General features: G+C 40.2%; 2 protein-coding genes across 2 annotated transcripts in view; both read right to left on the bottom strand.

Moving 5' to 3' along the window:
* Positions 1-16,454, bottom strand: part of LOC130585382 (copine-1-like) — a 22,448-nt gene extending 5,994 nt beyond the window's left edge. The window contains exon 1 of the mRNA XM_057385848.1: positions 16,389-16,454. The gene's annotated coding sequence lies outside the window, so the exon portion shown is untranslated. The remainder of the gene's footprint in view (positions 1-16,388) is intronic.
* RBM12 (RNA binding motif protein 12) lies at positions 11,661-23,877 on the bottom strand. Its single transcript, XM_057385847.1, has 3 exons — positions 23,758-23,877; positions 20,951-21,033; positions 11,661-16,531 (listed from the first exon to the last, which is right to left on the bottom strand). The coding sequence occupies exon 3, from the start codon at positions 16,507-16,509 to the stop codon at positions 13,867-13,869; it is 2,643 nt and encodes an 880-aa protein (XP_057241830.1). The 5' UTR covers positions 16,510-16,531; positions 20,951-21,033; positions 23,758-23,877; the 3' UTR covers positions 11,661-13,866.

Genomic DNA, 23,877 nt, shown 5'->3' with positions numbered 1-23,877 from the left:
TTCCCTTGAATTACAGTCCAGATGTTATGCTGAACCACAGGGGATGTTACAAGCTACAAGGGATCCTTTTCCCACTATCCTCTTGCTCCATCAGGAGATCACAGGGCACCCACTGAYGCACATAACCACCAAGACACAAAAGAGCACAACCAGGCTGGCTGTTTGCAGTGGCTGAGCAGGAACTGTCCGAACTGGCTGCACTCCCTCAGGACTCGGGATAACAAGAAAGCAGGTTTAAGAGCTATAGGCAGAATCCTTATGAAGAAGGACAGCTCCTCAACAGATGGAGATTAAAAAACTTTTTTAACCTGAAAATACCAGTTCAAATCTCAGCCAGCAATTATTTATATATTACTGCCTACAACCTTCTTTTCACTTCATGGCTACCCAAATGCACTGTACAGTGTTCACCAGTATCAGTACATTCCTTGAGTAACAGCAGAAGAAAATCCTGGTTATAGACTTCCCAGTAGCAAGAGCAAGAAATAGTTGGTCTGTTAAGACACAGCATCTGTTTCAGCCAAACCTGAAGATCTGCTCAGTCCCCAGGTAAGCAATTTTGCCCAGTTACCCTGCTCATGCAGTTACTGAGCAGCACAAACCTCTGGAAATTTGCCTGCATTTGAAAAGCTTAGGAAGATCAAAAATTAAACGTATTTTCATCCCCAAATACACATATTAAAAAAAACTGAATGGGAAGAAAAAATAATGAAGTTCCTCACCAATTAGAAAAACTAGCTTTTAACAGGATTTTATTATGATAATATTGCCTCAATTTTTTTCTTTTCCTCCATAAAGTAAGATTTCTGGAATTTGTTTTCATTTCTCATAGTAAACTGTAGTGATTGCATCTTTCTGTAAAAAATTAATAGTTTATGTGAAATATATCAGCTGACTTTGATCTCCATGTCTCTCCATGAAGTCCCAGTTTCTTTCCTCGAGGAGAAGYGACAATCCCAAAAGTTTTCAAAATGCCAGCAATCAGTGCTTGGATTTAGAGCCATCCCCCACCCTGTTCCTCTTTRAGCAGGAGCCTGTGATGCTTTTTCTGTTTTGTACTTCCACATAACACTGCAACATCATCTTGGCACTTCATTACTCCGAGCTGCCCAGATGTGGCCGCTCACTGTAAGGGACAAGCACTGCAGCATCACACAGTGCTGACACTGTTGGAGCAGTAACACTTCACCACTTACCGGTGCTGTGCAACASATACATGATGGAAGAAAAATCTTCTAGTGGTTACTAAGCTCAAACAGTGCATGAAGGCTCTGATCTCAGGCTAAGCATACAGCTTGGTGCAATTAAACTGAAAGAACTTGGTGTTTTATTATTTTTATTARCAGCCTTCCTTTTCCCTGAGCATGCATTCAAGAACACACCAGTTGCACTCAGCTTGCAGACTGGAATGAACATTTCAAAATCACATTTCATGTTGTTTCACTCAGTTTTCAGAGAGCATACTTATTTGTATCCATTCATATACACAAACTTAGTTTTTAGACTTGCAACAGCATTTATAACAAAATATTATTTACATTTGTTGCAACATTCAAATTTTTCCAACAGTTTCAGAAATTCTAAAATGAATTGTTTTCCTATTTTCCCCCTCACAGCCACCCTTTATAACTAATGTTGATGTCTACTACTTGAACCTTCTGGTTTACAGAAGACAGTAGATATTTCCAAAGCAAAGCTAGCAGCTAAAGCAAACTACTTTCTACAAAGTTAACACATTTCATTTATAAAGGATTTATATATGATCCTGATCAGCTTGCAATAATGACAGTTTAACAACCTCCAACTGCCACTAGTACAATAAAGTACAGCACCATCTGGAAGTCACAAAACTAAACTAGCCACGGAAATTMAGATTGCCAAGTGAAAATGAACTCCAAAAGTGGTAAAAAAAAAATCAAACTCTTCTTTAAAATACAGAAAACAGAGCTACTGGTACATCCCATCATAGTGRTTTCAAATGAAAAGGCAATGTAAGCAAGTCACCAGGTAAATGCTGTTGCTTGAAAGAGCCTGTGAAACACAGCTGAGGTTGTGCTACACCCCCATGGTCAATGATATGGACAATAGCCACACACAWCTGATCCAGTGCTCCCACAATCTGGGGATCTTACTGGTGGGAGGCATCACTTGTGAAGTTTCATCTTTAGCCAAATTCTGTACATTACTTCAAGGGAAGAGTTACCAACACAGCTTCAGATCCAACAGGTACCTGTATTTTTCACTCTGATATAGAATTGCACATGATGCAACACCACATTTTGAAGAAAAAAACACTACATCACCGATGTTACCCCTACAAACACTAGAGCAAAAATCCTATCCATAGAAATCTGCAAGATCCCAAGCACACTCTCCAGAAAAGTTTTTTGCTGCCCAAAACAGATGTCACTCTAACTTATTCGGGTAAAACACAGAATGGTACCATACTAGGTACACTTTAAGAAGTGCTCAGACAACCAAACTGAGGTCCAGTTTARAAARTAAAARTAWTTTTTACTATGCATGCTACSTTTTCCCTGTAAAGATGATAATAAATTCCAAAAGTTGTACAATACATATGAAAAGATTAATCTCGGCTATTTAACAGAGCTCTCCTACACTGAAATGAAGCACACCAGTAAAGAAGCTGGTCCTGAACAATCAAACTAACACCCAAAAAAAAGCTGCATTCAGGAAAATCACATGGGACATCCATGCTACACATTCATCTTTATTTTAAACTGCAGTAAGAGAGTTTAACGAGAAGGACCGCAGTCCACAAACTCTTAGTTAATAAAGGCCCTCTCCAGYACACCAGCTCTTCCATGGGCCACAGAGCCTCATCCCACAGCCCTAGTTGTTCTGCAGAAAATATAAATGGCTGCAGTTTTTTCTACCATTTCATTATTTCTGGTGGTTTGCAGTGGGGATGCAAGTGGGTTAAGATCACTATTGCTACAGGCAGGGAATAAATTCTCCATACTGTGTTCCAAGTTGTMACCATACATACAGGGGGTTAATTAACTGCTGTTATAAATGTGACATAKAACCTGAAACAAAAGGCATCTCCTAACTGTCATAAAAGAAACAGAAGGGTGAATACTATTAAGGACAACTTTCTAAACAAACTGCTCTGTCAGTTTGATTCAGTCCTCGTACAGAATTCCCACGGTTCATTAGCCAGCCTTAATTCCAGGGATGAGAATTCCCAGGGATGACAGACACATTTCCTCCAATGTGAAGAAGAGGCTGTTCTGATGCTGAAACTCTGAGCCATTACCAAGGCTGAGAGATCCAGTCCAGTCCCTGGGCTCAGAACTGGACTGCAGACCTCATCAAACGCTTTACTGACTACTGCACATCCGTGGGCCTGCTGAACACTCAGGAATATACAACCTGGCTCTACTCACTGAGTTGTCTCCACATGAACCCTGCAGCTCSAGTATCACTATAAAAATGGTGGGGTGTTTGTCCAAAGTCAGCCAATGGGTACAAGCTCTAACAACCCAACCTCCACGAAGCTCCCAGAAACTGGCTGAGGAGGCAAAGGTCCCTTTTATAATAACAAAAATAACAAGCTTAGGATAGTATTAAAAAAAAAAAAAAACAAACCAGCAAGCTGAAACAAAGCACAACAATCACAAATGGCATGCTAATTTCCAGTAATAAATGCAAACAACTTCAATCAGTTCACCACCTTTACTGCAGCTTCCCCTCACGCAGGAAACACAAGCCAAGTCCCAACTCTGGGAAAAAAAGCACCTTCTACGAATTCATCTTTACACCTGTACAATATTCACTGTTAACGTGTACACCACCAATATACCCCTTAATCATAACCAATAAACTGAAAGAAATGCCTGTGTATGTCTTCACTATGATATATTCTCCACTTTTCTGAGAAACAGGTTAAGAAACTGATAGGTCAAAATTGAAACTATTTCAAATATTAGTTTAGAACATACTGAATTACAAAAATTTCAAATTAACACCTGGACTCAAGCAAACCTATTACTAAACGAACCTCTTCATGCAAAGAAAATACGTTTCACAGTTCTTCATAGCATTTAATAGCAGAATATCAAAACTCATTTGCTTAAAAAACTAACAACGCAGGCTGGGCCTTTGGAGTCAATCACTGGATACAAGCTGCAATAGTAACTGCAATCCTAAAGTGTTCACTGACTCCCCAACCAAGCAAGATTTTTTTCCCATTCCTTTCATATTTATTCAGCTACTTTTTCTTTCCCCGCAYCATGATTCTCAAGTATTTATTACTGAAACTTAAAGAACAACTTAACTGAAGATCAGACCTAACAGCTGAACCACACAGACCTTTACAACAACCCCAAACATGTATTTTACACTATATATTATCTTTGCCCTTCTCCAGAAAGGTCTTGTTCTTTCCCTTAAAACTYCAACTATTTCCACTTCAGGCCTAGACAGCTAAACATTCTGTCCCATTCCTCAGGTAAATTCAGCTCGCTGTCACTCAATCGTCACTTTTCAGTCCAAACTCCTTAAACTAAGAACAAAGACTCTACCACATCCCTCTTGAAAAACTGCACCACGTCCCTCCATGGTTGTTCTACTACACTGCAGTTTCACCAGCAACYACCTCCACACACTGCTTCTCACTTACATGCACCCATGATTTTTGAGGTGATTCCTCAGCATCCATTTTGCCTATCCCTTTCACAACCGCAACCCTTCCCAAAAGCTGGAAATCCAAACTACCCTGTGGTTATACTACAACGATATCATTTTACCCATGCCTCCAAAACAAGGCATTGTATTATGCAGGTCACTTTAGGGCAGAAATTAAGTCCCTCTATCTAAACTAGTCCATGCTGTGTGAACAGCATGACTTTAAAAATAAGACTTTAAATACAAATATGACAGCAATAGATTTTACTTCTTCATATTAATTTGATAATAGTTAAGATCATCTTAGCTATTTTATCAAATTCATGTGAARAATTTTGGTGGCTACATAGTACCAGCAGCCATTTAGTCAATGGCTTGTCATACCTTCTTTTTATTGCACTTGCTGAATCATCACCAGAAAAGGCTGAAATATTCCAGAGGAATTCTTTAGATTATTCTCAGTTGCCCTGCAGTTATTACTGCACAGTGACAACTCTTGCCTAAAAAATCAGTAAAGACATAAAGCAGAAGCAACCTTTCAATTTCTCACACTTGAAGAACCATGTTACCCCTTCTCATCATGTAAGTCAGGCTTTCTTCTTTAGACTTGAATCTTGAAACTAGCTCATGAAATATGATCCAGAAAAAAATCCAAACCTGGTTCTGCAGTACTCCCAGGAAATTGATTTCATTTATTCATTGCAAGTTCAACCAAATTGCCACTGTCTTTCAGTTCTTCATGCTTCTGAGGAAATGCTTCCTTTTAAGGGAGAGATTCACACTCTCATAATACATTTCTGCCACTAATTATTACTATCTACAGTATKAACAACTTAATTTCTCCATCCTAATCTGTTGCAAAATAATGACACTTCAAAACAGAAAAACCTAATAAATCCCACCACCACAAAAACCTGACAGTAAGGAAAYAGAATAAAGGGAAGGCTATGGCAAGGGATTTTAGAAGTTGTTTCTTTTCTCCCCCATCCAGACTAACAATAGAACAAWCACCAAACAGACCTCATGTTCCTTTTCTGTTGTTCCAGTTTCAACTTCTCTTGCCAGTGCACCTTCACAAAAGCACAGACCCGTAACAACAGTGGGTTCACACCATTCCGTTTGTCTCASAGACAAGTGGGCCAAAATGATCACACAATCTTCCTGCATTAAGGGAGAAGAGATTCCACAAATGCAGGCAGACAGCTATTTCCTCAAGTGCTCTTCCATGTCTGCTATCCACAGTATATACACRGTAATATAGTTTCCAATCTATATCYTGAAGAAGTCTGTTGTCATTAGGTTTGAATTTGCTGAAAAGGTGGCCCACATGCTTGACAAAACATGTCTGTGCAGGCCAAGTGCCTAAAAACCCTTCAAATCCCACTGGGGWCCCTCTTTCTTTTCTCAAAATGAAATGAATAGTTTCAACAAACTTTTAAGAAATGTGACCAAACTGAGGCAGGCAATTCCCCAAGCAAAAATCTCTCTGATGAAACACCTCGAGTAAATTTAACAGTTGTGAAAGAATGAAATTACTTACACTTGCCCTGAGCAGTGAGACTCGGAATTACCACCCTTAGGTGGAACCTGCAAACTTGGGTTTCAAACTACAGAACACTCCCTGCCTGAAACAGGCAGCAGCCAGACATCAGACTGACTTGGCACCACAGTAATTTGTCCATCAGAGATTCTTCACCACCAGAGCTTTCATGTGAATCTAATGCAGTAGCAAGGGGATTTGGAAAGCACAAAAAGATTAAAACAGTATCTGTGAGCTGTCAAAAAAAATTCAAAAACCACATTCTTCCTACCTAAACTACTTCTTCAAGCCTAAACACGACAGAGGAGGTTATACACTCCATCACCACACCATGGCTGGCACAGAACTCAGTTACAGGGATTCCTCTCACCTTTCATAACAAATCAGGTGATCCTATGGTTATATTCATTCCAGTCACTGCACTAAAACAGCTGGTATTTCACAGAGACACATAATCTGCAGACTAATTAGGATTCATAGTATATTCACTTATTTAGCTTAAAAGTAAACATTTTACTTTTAGAAAAATTACTGTTGTTCCTGCTTGAAGCTATTTTTACAGACCCAACTAATGACAAAATTTAATACAAAATGAACACAAGTTAACACACAGAAGGAAAAGACTGCTAAGTCTTCCACTCCCAAAGACAATGAAGTAGCTAAATACTACCCAGCCATTCAAAGAAGCAGCATGATATAGCGCTTGCACTGCAAGGAAGAAACCCCATTTGGATTACTGCCTTAACAAAATAGTGTCAGTTACCCACAGGGAGGGCTAAGTGTCCAAATGACAACAAAAGGTCTTCAAAAAATTCAAGACATTTGTGCAGTAGGTGCTGGTGTTGTGTATGTAATTTTCCACATATACTTGAAAGGCTTTATTTAAGAGATGCATCCAATTAAAATGCCTTTATATACACACTGGCTTAAGTGATAACAACTACAGTTGTCTATAAAAAACGTAAAGGAGACTTACCATCAAAAACTATTTTGATATAAATCTAAGAAAACACAAGACTGTGCAGAGCTCAGGTTAACTGTTTAACAGCAACTCATTTAGATCAATTACCTAACTCATACATGATATCATTAACAACTGAATTTACATTTCAGATCAGTTTAAGAATGAAGTATTTAGTCACTGGTTTATTGTGCTCTTTTTCACACAAACTCAGTGCTGAATTGTCTGAACCCACAGACATTATTCATTAGATCACGGCAGCACTTGGTTGTTTACACTATAGCTGAAGTATAAAAGTTTGGCCTCAACCTTTCCATTTCCCCCCTAATGCCTCTTCTCTGATGATGTTGATGTGCCCTTAAAGTGAGGATGAAAACGTTCTGCCACTGACATACTAGTTACTAGGAGACACATTAGCTATACCACCACCACTCYGCACACATACCTCCTAAGAGCACTCACCATATTTGAAGAGAGCTCTAAGTGCTGTTAAAAACTTACTTATCTATTCATATAACCCTGGACCTGCAACACAGAAGACTGGCTCTGCAGCAATGCTGGAATGTCATGGGGGAACCCYAGACAGATGAATTTGTGATATTAAATAACTCTGCCTCACCTCCTTAAAGAACCAGGTTTCCCATACATTTAGTCAGTGAACTGTCAGTGTCTTATTTYACTTAAATTAGCCTCCTCACTTTTAGAGCTGGTTGCACTAGTGTTGCTCAAGCACWCATGATTTACAAATTCTGCCCTTGTATTAGGAACATTTGTCTATTAATGAAAAAGTATTGGCAACCATCATTTTCACTTTAGAGTTGAGCTTCCTGTTCAAACAAGCAAGGGCTTTCCACATTCCATGTCCATCCTCCTGTCAAAACAAGYAGCAATGCTTTGGTTATACTGCTGAAAACAAAGAAGTTTTATAAAAAGCTCATTGAGAAGCACATTCTGGCAAATGCCACCACAGCAAGATCACTAAACAAATGGGTGCTACGCAGAGGCTTCAAACTGTACTGACAGAGGTCCTATGAATTTATATCATAAAAGACACTCAACCAAAATGATCTAAAAGGAATTCTTGAAATAGTTTAGGTTCTGCCTATATCGCTATTTTTCTCCCCAAATCTGCCTAAGTGATTAGAAAGCATTTCTAAGCTTTCTACTGTCACACAGAGCAATGCTACATCCACAGAATATTCACATCCAACAGAAAACAGGCAACATAAAACTATTTATTCCAAACTCTGAAACTGCTAGCTGSAAATTCCACCAGCATTCAGATGGTCAGAAATCAGAGCCCTACAATCCAACCAATTCCTTGTCTAATACAGTAACTACAACACAAAGMGTATGAAGAGACACCAGCCCAAAAAAACAGGCTATGCCAGAGGTTTTAGGCAGAATTCCTATTTTCCCCCTGCAAGCCTTCCTTTTTTTGTTTTAAACTTTACAGGGAAATTACACCATGTGCTGTGCACCCATAAGGGCAATCCCCACTCCAGCCCCCAAAGTCTTTCCTAGCTGTGATCTATGATCRACCAGGTTTAATTCACTGGTGGTTCATAGTAAAAGAACTCAGAAGTTGAGGAAAAACAGTGAAACTGGTGTGAGAATAGCAAATATAGAGTTASAAATTGATTTTGTGGAACCTGGACTCGTGCTAAAAGAAAACACATTCCCTCTTTCTGAAAGCTTACTTTAATGYATTTGGGAAGCAACTGGAAGAACCATTTGAATTTCAGGCTGTAGACATGAGAACATACAAGAAAAGATAGCCACAAAGGAGTAAGCTTTGCCTCTGCAGATGCAGGAGGATGCAGTAAAGGAACTCAGGTCAAAACTCATCTGGCTGCTTCTCTCTGAAGCTGTCATGCTGTGAATACACAAACAAACCCAGAATGATAACAAAGGAAGCTGCACAGAAGTGAGCGCCAGCAAACAAAAGGAGTCACAGCCAAACCATCTGACACTCATGYTCAGTCTGGAGCTACAGAAAAGGAACATTTTTAAGGCTGCTTTTCTTCCATATGGTGTTTATAGGCAGGAGTGAAATACATCCAGGTCAGGGAGATGGGGAACAGTCCCTGCATAAACAACACCCAAACATTCAACATAGCAACAAAGCTCCAAGAAAATTACTAACAATATCATCCCTTTAGAATACAAGCCACAGTGAAACCTACCTGATCATGAGAYAGAGAAAGAGCAGTGGATTTCAGTACCCAGCCACAAATCAATGTGCATACTACCAACCAACAGGTTTTCATTTCATGGAAAAGCCAAACTGTGGAAAAAAGAAATCTTTGAACTGCAATCGCATTCTCGCTGCCAAAAGCAGATAGGAAGAGAACACTTCGAGGTTACTCTTCCTGCAGGAGCATTGAACAGCTTCATCTTCCTCAATATACAAACTCTAGTTCAGTTTCCCCAAAGACATGAAAAAAATTACAGCCACAGAACAGTGAGGAGGATCAACAAACCTGGAAAAGAGCACAGACGAGCAAATGTATTTGGCAATTCTGCCTCCAGGCCAAAGCAGAGTTTGTGAAAAACCTTAGAGCAACAGAATTTTGCATCTCATTTTCTTTTCAAAGATATGCATCTCTAACGCACCAATGTGACATAAAATTGATTTATTTCTCTAAACTCAAACTAAACACTTCCTACTATGTCCTGTGTCAAAACTGCTTCTTTCCAACCACTGAGCAAATACAGCAACTAGTCATTTTCTTGCATTAGAGCCCATATTAAATAGCAATTGCACTCCTTTGTTTCAGGGTCTAATCCATGTATCTGAATAATCAACCTAAACCAACTGCTCTCAAAGAGTGGTCCACTGGCCAACCAGAGGTTTTAAATGATCTATAACACACAACAGTTCCAGTTTTGCAAATCAGAAGGCCAACATAGTTCACTGCTGCTGAACAACCTACTGAGGGCCAACAGCACTTGCTATGGGAAGCAGCAGAAGACTGAGGAGAAACAAAGAAACTGCAATCATTATGTACATTTAATGCACCCCTGGTGTGCCTAGAAACTGGAAACATACTCTTTTGTAGACTACAATCTTTAGTGCTCAAAAATAGTTTTAGCAAAACAAGCTGCTAATTTCACAGGCACTTTAATGACAGCATGAGCAATACAGAACTGAGCAGCACGTATTTTTAAAAGGCAGACCTTCCATGTYATCTGGCACACAACTATAGTCTCCATTTTTGCATCGATCTTCCACTTGACTCATCACAAATTCAAGGCATAGACACTCCAGGAAAATACTACATGCTATGAAAGGAATGCTACTTAAAATAAACCATCCTTCAGGTTTCTTTAAACCTACAAAATCTCAAACCTCTCATAAATCTACACTCAGACCATAGCAGCATCAGTAGAGAACTGGTTTTAATGCTGATATTACAGAATTGACTTGCATTGGCAACAAAATTGTGAAATTAATGTATTGCTTGAAACTTGGTAATACTAAGTCACACTTTCACACAGCTACTGAGGCTCTTTCATGTACRTCACAATTTTATCATTCACTAATTGCATTCATTTCTATTTAGAATGGGAAAAAAACCCATATGTTAAACAAATTATGTTGTGAATGTAACATTTTACCACTGTTTTTTTAGCAGTAGTAGTTAGACACTAACACATACAAAACTGCTAAAACCACCAACTTAGCCAGTTACAYAAACAAGTACCTTCCTTCCATTAACTGAAAAAATCAGGACATCAGTGTCACTGACTGTATTGTTCCAATGAGGCCAAGGATGTAACTTCCTGACACTCGAGGCATCAAAGTCAAACAAAACAATTCCAGATTTAAGCAGCATTAGCTAATTCTGTCTATTTTCTACCTCTTGCTAGGGATCAGTTTTGGACATTATATGGAAGAGCAGTTMTGTATCTTCCACATGGGAGACAGGACCTCAGAGGTCCTACCCCTTACTTTTAAGGCTGTTCATTAATATAGACAAGTGCTAAGTAAGCAATTTTATCARCTCTAGACATATAGTCTGAGGGCAYTGCTCTTAATTTAGTGTAACATGTTGTTTAAGGCTACTTCTAAAATGAAACCACATTGTTACAGAAAACTTCTTACATTTGCATCAACATCGGATAATGAACTTTTCTCTGCATATGCTTTAAAGGATCAACTGTAACTACTTCAGTTGATGTACTGTTTCCCATACATACAAAAATCCTAAGTATGCTGTGACTTYCTGTTTTTCCCAAGAGCCTACTCTTAAGGTGTACTTACTAATTTATGCTAAAAGGAGCAYTGAGTGCTTGGCAAGACGAAGAGCCCCTTGCCCCACCCCAAATCCTCCATTTAAAATTCCACCCAAGTCAACATTCCCAACACCAATGGTTTTTCATTTGCACGTTTTTTTCAGATAAGCATTTAAACATCTTTAGATCATACAGAAAAATCAAGAATCAGAAAAAAAGCTTTCCAAAACAAACCTGCACTTTTAGCAAGTCCAAAGGAACAGGCACACAAACACGTTTCACAGCATATGCCGTGTCTAACCCAAAAACTAAAAGCCTTGGATCCATTACCAACAAGGATCATGATGTGAAATCAAAAGACAGTAAGACAGAACTGTGTATCTAATTCCAGACACCTGTAGTTTAATTACATTTCACAACAAGGCAAGCATTGTTGTGATTCATTTAACTTGAAAAAACAGTTATCACCAGTTTTGGTGAGTTAACACACACTAATATCTGAAATCAATTCTGTGAACAATGAAGCCAAGTTTTCCTTTTCAGCAATTTTATTCTAATGTGAAACATGAAGAAACAAGCACCCAAAAAACTCCAATATAGTATGAAACTTTAATAAAAGTTGCTTAAAAAACAAAGAGCAAAATTTTAAAATAAACTGACTTGACTCCTAATCACACATCTTTCCGACATCAGCAAGAGTACTCTCAGACTTTCAGGAAAAAAAGGGAAGAAACAAAGATCTGCTGTTGAAACATTACTCCCAAAGACTGTTGAAACGCGTAACATGAAGCTTCAGAGACAGACAGTTTTATTAACAGGAGGCTTAAACAGTATATACAAATCACATGACTTTTCCAAAGTTGGGACCACCTAGTAATCTGTCAAAACAAAATTATGCTAATGAATTACAGAAGCATCTGTGTAATGCAACCGCCTCTTTATTGAAGTACACCTTTATACAATCCTTCCATGGATTCCTGTACTGTGAAATCCTCTCAGGATGCAGCGCTGCACAGGTTTGCATATCTCTCCTACACACCACACGAATAAAACTGTTGCCACTTGCACCTCTCAATTTTGCCTGCCCACACACTTCAGTGTTCCATGGTATGCAACACCAAAAGGCACTGTTCTTCATCAAAAAAAAACCAAAAACAGTTTGAAGTTTACTATGTTTAAGTACAATGATTTGCAGGGAATCGCAGTATTTTTTTCAGGCAATGCTCAGGTCTTAAAATTTATCATAAGCCAAGCAAGGATGAACAAAAAAAAAAAATCTACTTTTCACTTGCATAATTACTTCCTTTCCATTTCTCTGTTTTTCCGTGGAAGGCTTCACTGCACAACAAAGAAAATGGCAACTCTTTACAGACTTTGAATACAACAGCACAACTTTATTGCAAAAATAGATAGTAAACTCAGTATTTTCAAGTTTTGGAGAAAAATAAATTTTATCTCTGAATTCACCCATAGCAGTAATTCACAACAGAGTTGCTGAAGATACAAGTTTCWTTCATTATAACCTAATTTAAAACTTTATCTGTACTCCAATCTTTTACCAAAAATCACCACTTTGGTTCTCTCAGCAGAGACTCTAYGTGAGGAGTTCAAGAGACAAGTGAGAAACACCAATATCCAACTAGTGTCAAAGATCCTTTCCCAACTGATTTGTGTAATCCTAACAAATCAAGCTACTTAAACAATAATGATTATTTTCAACTGCAAATGTTTTAAATGTACTATAAAACTCATATGATTTATGTTTGAGGTTAGCTACACTTGTGGCAAAAGTCTTATTCTGCACAGTTATAATTGCAATATATAAATAACTAAAGGTTATACCACAAAGAACAGCTTGAATTTTACAGAACGATTCTGCTCATACTCAWAGGAATTAGTTTGGTAGACACATCAGCAAAGGGCATAATTCAACTGTTCATACAGTGAGAATTTTGGAAAAAATAAAGATACATACACAAAGCAATTGATCTGTGTACACTGCGAATTCATTCAGTTGCAGAATAAAATCAGGACTTTAAACAAAGCTTTGACCTGTAAACAAAGCAAATTCAGCCAGCTTTAAACCAAATCTAAAAATAGCTATCTATTTTACAATGGCTTACAAGAACACCACTGAAGAGCTTCACTGACTTCATCTATTTCCCTTATCCAAAACTATGTCAAACCAATTTCGGTTTCTCGATAAGCACTGTGTCTGGAAGAATTTACCAAACTCATGACGAATAAGAATCTGTCCAGCTTCTCCGCATATTTGTACGAGGAAAATCCACTGCACATCTCTCCTTGCAGTGTTTYGCATGTAATGGCTAACCCAGTGCTCTGTCTTAACAAAACCAATCTGTTTTACAATTTAAACAATCCACAGGTTCTATCCTGGAAATACTACAAAAACCAATCCAGATGCATTTATCACAGCACTATGAATATCTATTCTACAACTACTTCAGATGAACAGCTACCCTAAAACAAGTTTTACTTTTCTGGAGCCTATAGGTCTGTCATTTAAATCAACAACAGCTGCCATAGCTTCATCCCGAGACTCAAATGCAACCATTGCTTCTCCAGTGGGCATGCCTTTTTCATTGTATTTTAAGCACACTGAACCAGGGATTACTTGGTAACCATAAAAGAAATCCAAAATTTCATCCACCGAAACAGTAAAGGGCATATTTTGCACTTTAATGACAGTTGGCCCTGGCTTCCCAGATCCTGTTCCAAAACCTGGGGGTCCACCAATATGTATGTTTCCTGGTCCGGGTCCAAATCCTGGAGGTCCGCTTATATGTCCAAGACCGCTAGCAATTGCTGGAGGACCAGCACCAAAGGCAGGGGGCCCACTTAAACTGCCAGGACCATTACCAAATGTCTGAGGACCCCCTGCAAAACCTGCTGGTCCACTCAAATTAGCAGGACCACCTGCAAAACCTGGTACCTCAATGCTTGCACCAGGCAAACCACTGGTTGCAACTGTGGGTATTCCTGGTCTAGAATCAGGAAAGCCACCGATTCCAGGTGGTGGTAAAGGGGGACCAAACGTGCCAGAGCCACTGAAGTTACCAGGAAAATTGAATGGAGGACCATTGTTTGCCTCTTTAGCGTTTCCCCCCAAGAAGGCATGCTCATCCCCACCAGGGCCCGGTGCTCCTGGCACAGCTGCATTTCCCTGCATCGGTATTTTCAGGATCTTTTTCCCTTGAGATGGTGGGTTTCTCTCAATATCTCTCATTTCTTCTACAGTTATCAAACGCAAATTAACATCTCTTCCATTCAGTTTTTTACGGTGCAAACGCTCTGCCTTACGAGCATCATCTTCAGCTTTAAACTGAACCAGTGCTTGTCCTAAACCTTGCCCATTATTATCAACAAGAATTTGTACAGAGTTTTCTTCTACTGCCAGTCCCTCTAGAAACTGAAGTATTTCCATTTTTGTTATATTGTATGGAATATTAGATATATGTGCACACAATTTTGGCAAACCTGGCTCTCCTTCAGCATTCATCAGGATTTCTCTCTGATCATAGCTGAAGTTCTGYAATCTTTTACGAATCATATCTATCTTTTCTAACATTGCCTTTTTTGTAATTGGATGAACCTGAATGAAGCGATTCCCTATGTACTGCTTGTGATGACACAAAGCTGCTTTATAATCAGCTTCRTTCCTAAACTCAACAAATCCCTCTCCAATTGCCTTCCCATTAGGTCCRTAAGCTATATAAATGCTGTCCTCAACGATATCTAGCTTTTTAAAAAAATCTATGACRTGTTTGTTCTCCGATTCAAAGGGAAGACCTTTCAAATAAACACAGAAACCGTGCTCATGGGGAGATCTCGACCGCGACCTTTTCTGTCCACTGGGAGATTTGGACCTAGGATGAGCTTGGGGAGGAGGAGGATGTACCTGGCCAGAGGGACCCATGGTTTGCTTGAAAGTTATGTGGCCTCCAGCAGCTACCCACTGTCTTTCTGTTGCAGGACTAACTTCAACATAGCGCTGAATCATCAGCATTCTGTTTCGCTTCAGTGCTTCAAASGTATCTTGAGGAGAAAAAAACTTAACTAGTCCATTTCCATTATTTCGACCTACATGATCCTTCAGCATATGGATTGCATCCACACGGAGCCCAAGGAAAAAGTCTTTCACATCAGATTCTGTTGCAGAAAAGGGCATTCCATGAACGCTGACATACAAATCATCTGGATTGATTGGAATTGGCTTGACACTACCTTGAGAATTCATCTGGATAGGATTTACAGGATTCATGGGACCAATAAACAATGGATTCAAGCCGCTGTTCATATTCACTGCTGCTCCAGACCCATTCATTCCAGTGGGTAAGGGTGCTACAGGTGGAGGATTCATAGGATGCATTCCTGATATGGGMGGCAGAGGCGTCATTGGAGGTACAGGGGGCACAGGGGGTATTGGAGGAACTGGAGGAACAGGAGGCAGTGTGGGTACAGGAGGTGGAACAGGTATAGGGGGAATAGAAGGCATTGGTGGCAAAGATGGCATAGCTGGGATAGGAGGGATTGGTGGAGGAGGTACTGTGTTCATTGGCGATGCTGTGCTAGGTATAGTTGAGCTAAATGTTGGACTACCAAAGGTACTCCCAAGATTTGGAGGTGCAGTCCCCATACTGGCAGTAGAAAATGTGGATATGTTTTTATTGCTTTCATGCACCGTAGTAGAAGAAGTTACTACACTAGGAGAAGGATTATTAAAATTAGGTACAGTAGTAGGCAAGTTAACCCTTCCACTCATTCCAGAACTAGGTGGTGGTCCCGACCTGCTAGCATTTGCTGGTGGCATATCTAGATTGGCAGTTTCAAAACGCCTACGACTGAGTTCTATCATGTTCTGCATTTCAGTTTTACTGCTCAGCAACAACGTTACTTTTGACCCTTTAATTGTACCACCTGTGCGCATCATACCAAGCCTTGCATCTTCATCAGTGGCAAAAACGATGAAAGCCTCACCCAGTTCACCCCCTACAATATGCACGCCCCCATCAGGAATGGTCAATCCAGAGAAGAAGTGGCGAATGTCCATGGTCCCCGCCACAATCGGGAGACCTTGCAAGCGGATGACCACAGCCATGCTGCGCTGAAACAACACACACCTGCAGATGAGAAAAGGCAACGGCTATGTCAGACTACTGTTCATGACACCATGCAATTACCTACAGACACCATCTACTATTTTTGTTTAAATACACCTAGTAACATCTTGCAAAGATTATTAAGTTCCTTATTCACATCTGTTTCCTTCATACAGACTGAAGTWTTAAACATTTGCCAACACAATCAGTATACATTTTGCACTAGAAATTCCAAAATAGCTGTTATACTAAGACCCACAAGTGTCTGTTAAAATAACCAAACTAAGGAACATCAAAAATCACAACTATTACATCARTAGTTCATTATTTAATGAATGTAAGTGAAAGGAGTATTTTAGCCAAGAAAATAAAATTTATTTACTATACACTAATATTATATCCACGGTACCTGACAAAGTGACTGAAAAATTCTGCACAGCTATGAGGAACAAACTGCTCCCTTTCATGTGGGGAAGGATTTTACCTCCTGCCAAGCAAAGACAGCTAGAAACATTAACAGTGGGTTGGTTATGAACAAAAACCCATTATAGACAACTAGCAACTGTGAGACKCGCAAGCCATCCTGACAGGGAGCATCTATCTTATACTGACTTGATGATTTTCTCCTAGCAAAGGCAARATGTCCAGGTGACCTAAAGCTTGCTATTATAAACTAGCATCAGACATTTTATGACAATAGAGACTTCACCTAAATTAACATCCATGCAGATCTAGCTAGATATATGACCTTCACAATTTTCAAAAACAAGGTATTTTTAATAGTTGCAGATATTCTGTCCAGCATGACACCTTATGTCTCAGACATTAAGTAAACTGATTTACCTCTACAGCTGACATTAGTAGATATTACCTTGTGACCTCAGAAGTCTCAGGTCATATCAGAAACTGAAGATAAACAGGAAACTAGATATTTGTCACTTATTCTTGATAAACCTTCAGCAAAGGCTGAAAGCATCTTAATAATAKTAGCACAACTCAACAGTTCAGAAGCCAGTCTCTCATCCTAAACCACCGGCAATAGCACCATGCTTCACCTGAGCCACTTCATCTCTGAAGCTTCCTGACTTCTGAAGTACAAGCCAGTTCAGTACGGAAGATCGCCCCTGCTCCCATCAGTCCCATACAAATGGTGTTAAGGCAGCATTTGAAAYCAAGGATGAACCAGATCACAGAGAATCACACAACTGTTCAGGCTGGAAAAGACCTTAAAGATCAATTCCAACCAGACACTCCAGTGCAAATCACCACAAAGCCATGCATCAAAGACTCCTGACCGTTACCAAAGATCTGACCAACTACAATCAGTAACTATCTCCCAACAATTCAGCTATATCCCAGCATACAGTCAGATCTGTCAGTTGGCTCCAGCTGCTTGTTCAGGTCATCCAAACACTTCAGAAAAGGCAARTTTTGAATGACTAGGTAAAGCCGCAATTTAACCACATAAATGAAGTACTGAATTCAGTACTTAATGAAAACAGGAGTAACAATTATTCTACAGGGTGAAGAAGCAACAATTCTTTTGTTTGCATGATGGAACTTCAGATTACTAAAATGAGTCCGTAAGTATTTTGTTCTGCTCATCAATACAACCCTTCAACACACTAATGAATTCAAGCAASATCCTGGGGTATTACAGGGCATTGCCCTACAAACTAATTGACACCAGAAAAGTTCGAAGGACCTTTCTCCCACAAGGAAACAGCAAACAAGCCCATTCACACCAAGTCAGCTCTGCTGCTCTAGTCGCTGTGCATGAATACCAGACTCGTTACTGCACCATCCTGAAAGAGAGACTGGAACTTGCAACACAAGCTTAAGAAGATCTAAAAAAAAGAAAAAAATGCCACTAAGAAAACTCCTATTCCACCAAGGGAAGACAGCAACAGAAAGGCAAATGTATACTAAGCCTTAGGGATAATTTTCTTCAAAAGCAACTTTCTCATCTCCATGGTGAGGTWACAGAAGCAACACGTTTGCCTTTAACCCTTATAGATGAATTATATTTAATCTGAAAATAAAATTCATTGCCCAATCATTTTCAAACAAAACTTCCCCATGAGGAAAAAAAAGAACCACAGCAGGCCAAAGCAAGGACTACCTATGCTATCTAAACATTTAAAAACACTTCTAAGACTTTTTGCACTGTTTTGAAAAAGCAGTTTTACAATGATTCTATAGTTTTATTTTAAATTTGCCTAGCATTTATGACAATCTCTGAAATTAAAGTTAAAATTTAAATTCTGTCTCCTTTAAAAAGAATCTGTATTAAAGAGGTTTACTATGGTAACTGGTTTACTAGGTTTATTATGTTTTGCTACAGGATTGCTTTAGCATTAGATGATCATTAGGCAAGCAAGCAGCATAAAGGCATCCCTGGCTTTGCAGCTGTGCTTTTTCAAAATTGCCAGGTTTAGATTTCTTCTACTATCTATTATGCATAGAARTTAGTCTCAGAAATTTTTATGTCTCAAAAGTTAAGACATTTGAAGTTTCTTGTGTTAAATGGTAGTCTACTTTTTGCTATTTCCTTAATGAAAAATGGATGACAATCTGATATGGCCATTGGTTTAACAAAGGCAACTTGAGAAGGTGTGAGTACTGAGGTCTGCTGGTTTGGAACACCTTACAGTCTTTAACAGAATTGACACCTGCTAGATAACTGCATTTACAAACAATTTCATTAATCCATCCAAGAAGAAAAATCACCAGATAAAGTCACAAAACAGTTCAAGCATTTGAACATTTACGCAACTTCTGGGATAATGCAAGTCTTTCAATTTTGCATTAAATTCAAAACTTCATAATAAATGCTAAGGGAGTCCTCAATTTCTCCTTACTAAGTATTCAGATCCCCTGAGTATATAAATACTAAGTATTCAGATCCACCAAACCACTACTGACAAAAAAATCCAAAGAGCTGCTTAGGCATATAGTCACTAAAAAAACTTTCTGCAATGACTTCAGTGTAGTTAATTCCATGCAGAATATTAAGCAAATGCTTGCATAATATTAAGCAAGAGCTGACAGTAACATGGTCTGAATAAAAAGAATTTTAAGGACTTGACTAATCAAGTATTTTTGTCAAAAAGAGTATTTTGTCAACACCTAACACAGCTGTTTCATTTTTTCAGAATTTCGGTGCTCTGATATAGTAGTATCACTTCTATGATGTAAAGAAAAATCTAAAGAACCAAAAAGGCCAAATTTTAAATTTCTGAACACTCACAACCCACATTTTTTCCAAAATGTGCTTAGGAGTCAATAACCCACTCACTCAAATTTTCTAAGTAATGAAAATGCAAAGCCTGCTCCAATATTTCACTGTTCACTTTGAAAGACCAATACACACAGAGGCAACATTAACTTCAGACACAGAACAGGTAGCACACCAGTCCAGCAGTCACTGAAAGCTTTTCGTCTGGCTGTCAGACACGTTCTCAGGCTGCCTGCTTTCCCCCTGATATGAAAAGGTACTTTAAGGCAAAAGTGGGTTTTGTTGTCATTTTGTGTGTTTAGTGTATCTGTGGAAGAACACCATCCCAGGGGTGTAATGTGGACAATGCATCCGCATTAGCAAGCCACAGTCAAAGCTGGAGATTGACAGCTGTTGACAATCAATGTGATTCAACTCATYTGATGAATCTTAACATGTCTTTTAAAAATGTTGATGTTACATTAAAAATCATAAATATGCTAGTCAATAAAATAAGAATAATTTGGGTCATCCATATAAATTCATAAGCACACCAGACTACCCTTTTAAGATGTATGCATTTTGCAACAGAAAAGTTCAGAAGATTCAACCTAKCTCCTGGTAAGTATTAAAGTATAATACCCACATGATATACAGACATATATGGCAATTCTTGGGTGAAGACTAGGAACTCAATTAAATACTGGTATTGGAGGAGCAATTTTAGCTATGAGACTGTCTCACAAAATAATGCATACTACAGTTTTGTCTTTTTCTTTTTAAAGGCTAAAGTCAAGCTGTTACATTCATTTTTGAGCCAATTTGAAACTACCTGATCCCTTTAAGTGTTGCAAAACCTRATTAGAACCAACTGATGTACACTTCTACACTCCAACAGTTACGAACACACAGACCTGTGGCCTGCAGCAAAGTAACTGCATTTTCCAACAGTGCAAAATAACTGGGAGAGTGTTCTGGACTACCACATGCTGATGAAAAACAAAATGTTAATTTGGCAGAAAATTCTGTTTGCAAGAAAAAGATTTACTTTTTTTTTTACAAGAAAAATACTGCCAAAACCACCATCGCCACTGGTGAGTAGACAAGATGCAGATTATTTGGCCCAAGTCTTTTGACACAAATTCAGACTCCAAAAGCTTCAAGTGTTTCTTAGGATATACTCAATATGCATATAAAGAAGTCTTCAATTCAAAAGCTCTTACCTGCAAAGACAGATGTTTTTTTCTTAACAAGTAGCAGAAGCCAAGCCAATCCTGTGGGCAACCAATTAAAACCAACTTTTAGACTGCAATAAAGAATAAATGGAGGCAAAAATCAATGCAGGCAACACAACAGCACTAACAGTCCACAAAGAACTGTATACATAGAATTTCAAACCTGCGTCCACCACAAGGCACTGCAAYGTACAAGAATCACAAGAGTGCATTTTCTATGTCTTATCTCCGTGAGATTTGTTGGCAATTGCACTGTAGAGCTTTTGTACSATTTCAAGACTTAAATATGCCTTCCACAAAGAATATAGAAAGAACCAGGAAACACGCAAAAAGTCTTCCAAATTTTCCCATGACCAACAGGTGAACAAATCTCTTTCAAAGGCAAAGAACAAGAGTTAAATACTTGAAAGCCCTGAATTTTACCAAACCTTTGCTCCATCAAAGATATCCCTTCCTCCAGCTCTGCATCTACTTACTCGAACAAAGCAACATAAGCCATGCCTCAGAAAACCTCCCTATAGCTGCAGGTGAAAAGTCACACTAGCTGGTAAAACTAAGTGACATTTCACAGCCATTTCTAGGCAGTCAATTCCACAGAGCACACACCAAGAACTCCAGTAAGAGACTATTTTCATTTGTAATCTGTCACTTCATTATCCAAATCCTGATCAAATGCCCATTTTTTTCATCCCTGTATAAAAATTATAAAAATTTCCCAGGATTACAACTCCACAAARATGTCAAGCATTTTACGTGGCAACACATGTAGTTTGTATTTAAGATGGGATGGAAAACCTTTGCTCCTTCATTACTTGGCAAACCATCTCAATAAACTGTGATTCACCACTAAAGCTGTGATTCTTTGGAAAGCCATGGAGGAATGAATCTCACTAAGAACAGATAACTGCCTCCTCCTAACACAACCCAAAAGACAGTTTCAGTTACAAGCATCATTRTCAAAGTGAACTTAGAGCAAGAATTACTAACAAACCCTCAACAAACTCCCTAACACAGGGAATTAAAACAACACAGATATTCACAYGTCTTCCAGGATATTAACGGCAAACTTAAAAGTGAGAAAGATACAACTACACTCTACAGACTTATATTAAAATGGCAAATGCTTTTAGAAAAACAAGACTATTGTTTATTAGACCTTTAAGAGAAACATGCAATKCTATATTAGAAGGACTAAACTATATACTTTCATCCGTAACAGTGTCAAGTAAGAGTTTACAAAGACAGAAAGAAACGTAATCACCTGGAAAAAAAGCTTCATGCAAAAACACACCTGCTTCAAGCAGCAGATAAATCTTTCATGCACAAGGAACTTCCCATTTAGAAGAAAACCCCAAGTCATTAAAAGGATTTCCAGTATCGCAACCACGGTGTTGCATACGTTCCTCTTCGCAACACTGAAAACAAGGCGAAGATTTGCAGTGGACTAAGACAATACAAACAAAACCAGGCAGCATTCAGAAAAGRTGCAAAACTCCTTTTTGCAAAACTCCACTCTGCTATGTTTAACCTCTCCACCGAAAGCCATCYACCTCTCCTTTCAAGTCTCAAATCTCTCAACTTTAAAGAAAACCATCCATGCCCTCTGTAGGTAAAAATATCCTTTCCAATCAACAGAATAAGCAAGAGCATATTAACTAGACAAGCACTGGCTAGAGCACTGGTGTTTCCAYGTAACGCTCTAACACGACACCTCGGGGGTTCTCAGCAGAGACTCCGCAACACCCTTGAGCTGCGMAGACAGACCCAGCAACCGATTAAACCAACACCACAACCGATTAAACCAGAGGACTCCACCAAGGAAACAACCGGCCGATTTGCCTGCCTAACCCCAGCAGATCAAGGTGGGGAAGCAAACCACCAAAAATAGCAGGTAAGTTTAAGAGTGAGTTAAACCAGAGCCATGAGGTTTCTTCGAAAGAAAACTTACAGAGTATTTTCGAGACCCATCTGAACGCTACATTGGGTTTTTTTTCTAGGAAGGGTAGCTTTGTTTTTTTCCATTGAACTGGGGAGGTGTATTTTGTTTGGTTGGTGCTGTTTGGTTTCTTCTTTTTTTTTTTTAACAGAGCTGATCCTTACTAGCACAAGACAGCGTTACTTGACGGAATGGCAACTTCCCTGGTGTTTATAAGATACCCCCGACGAGCTGCACAGTGCCGCAGACACCGGGGACCTTCCTCCCCGAAAAGTGCCGAGTGTTTGCCTCGTTTCRTCCCCCAGGGCCGGGCAAGGGGCAGCCGCCCCGCCAAGCACTCCCGGGACCACACCCGCCGGGGCCCCGCGCCAACCAGGGGACCGCGCAGTTCCCCATCGCTCCCGGCCCGCCGGACATCGCTCCGGACCCGTCAAATCTCCGGCYCGGACCCCGCTACAGGCCCTGCCATGCGGCCCCTGTTCCGGCTCGAGCTCCGGCGCCGCCGCAAGGTCACTCGGCCGCCCCCGCCGGCCGGGCCCGCGGCGCCTGCGCTCGGCCCGCACAGACTCACCCATCCGCACAGCTCCGCGGGCCGCCGGGCGCGGGAGGGAGCCAGGGACCGGGGAGCGGGCGGGGCCGGCCCGAGCCGCGGCCCTCAGCGCATCGGGACGCAGCCGGGCGAGAGCGGCCCCGCTCGGCGCCCCGGGGCCGCAGGCGGGAGGCGTCGCCCGGCCCAGCCCTTTGTGCGAGGAGACGCGCCCGCCCGGCCTCCCTCCCCCCGTCTCCCCGCCGAGCCACGGGCCCGCAGCGCGGGGCTGGGCAGGCGGCCCGGCCGGCCCGGGCGCCGCCGCGCTCTTACCGAGGGATCTGTACGGGAAAAGGGGTTAGAACGGAGCTGCCCCGCCCGGGCCCGCGGCGCGCTGAATCCCGCGCATTGACCGCTGCCGCACAAAATGGCCGCCGCGCTGCGGCGCGGGCA

Source organism: Malurus melanocephalus, unplaced genomic scaffold (genome assembly GCF_030028575.1).
Source record: "Malurus melanocephalus ecotype Western Australia unplaced genomic scaffold, MMel_1.1 scaffold_881, whole genome shotgun sequence".
Lineage (NCBI taxonomy): Eukaryota > Metazoa > Chordata > Aves > Passeriformes > Maluridae > Malurus > Malurus melanocephalus.
The sequence above is the reverse complement of the archived record's forward strand: the minus strand, read 5'-3'. Positions and strand labels throughout refer to the sequence as shown.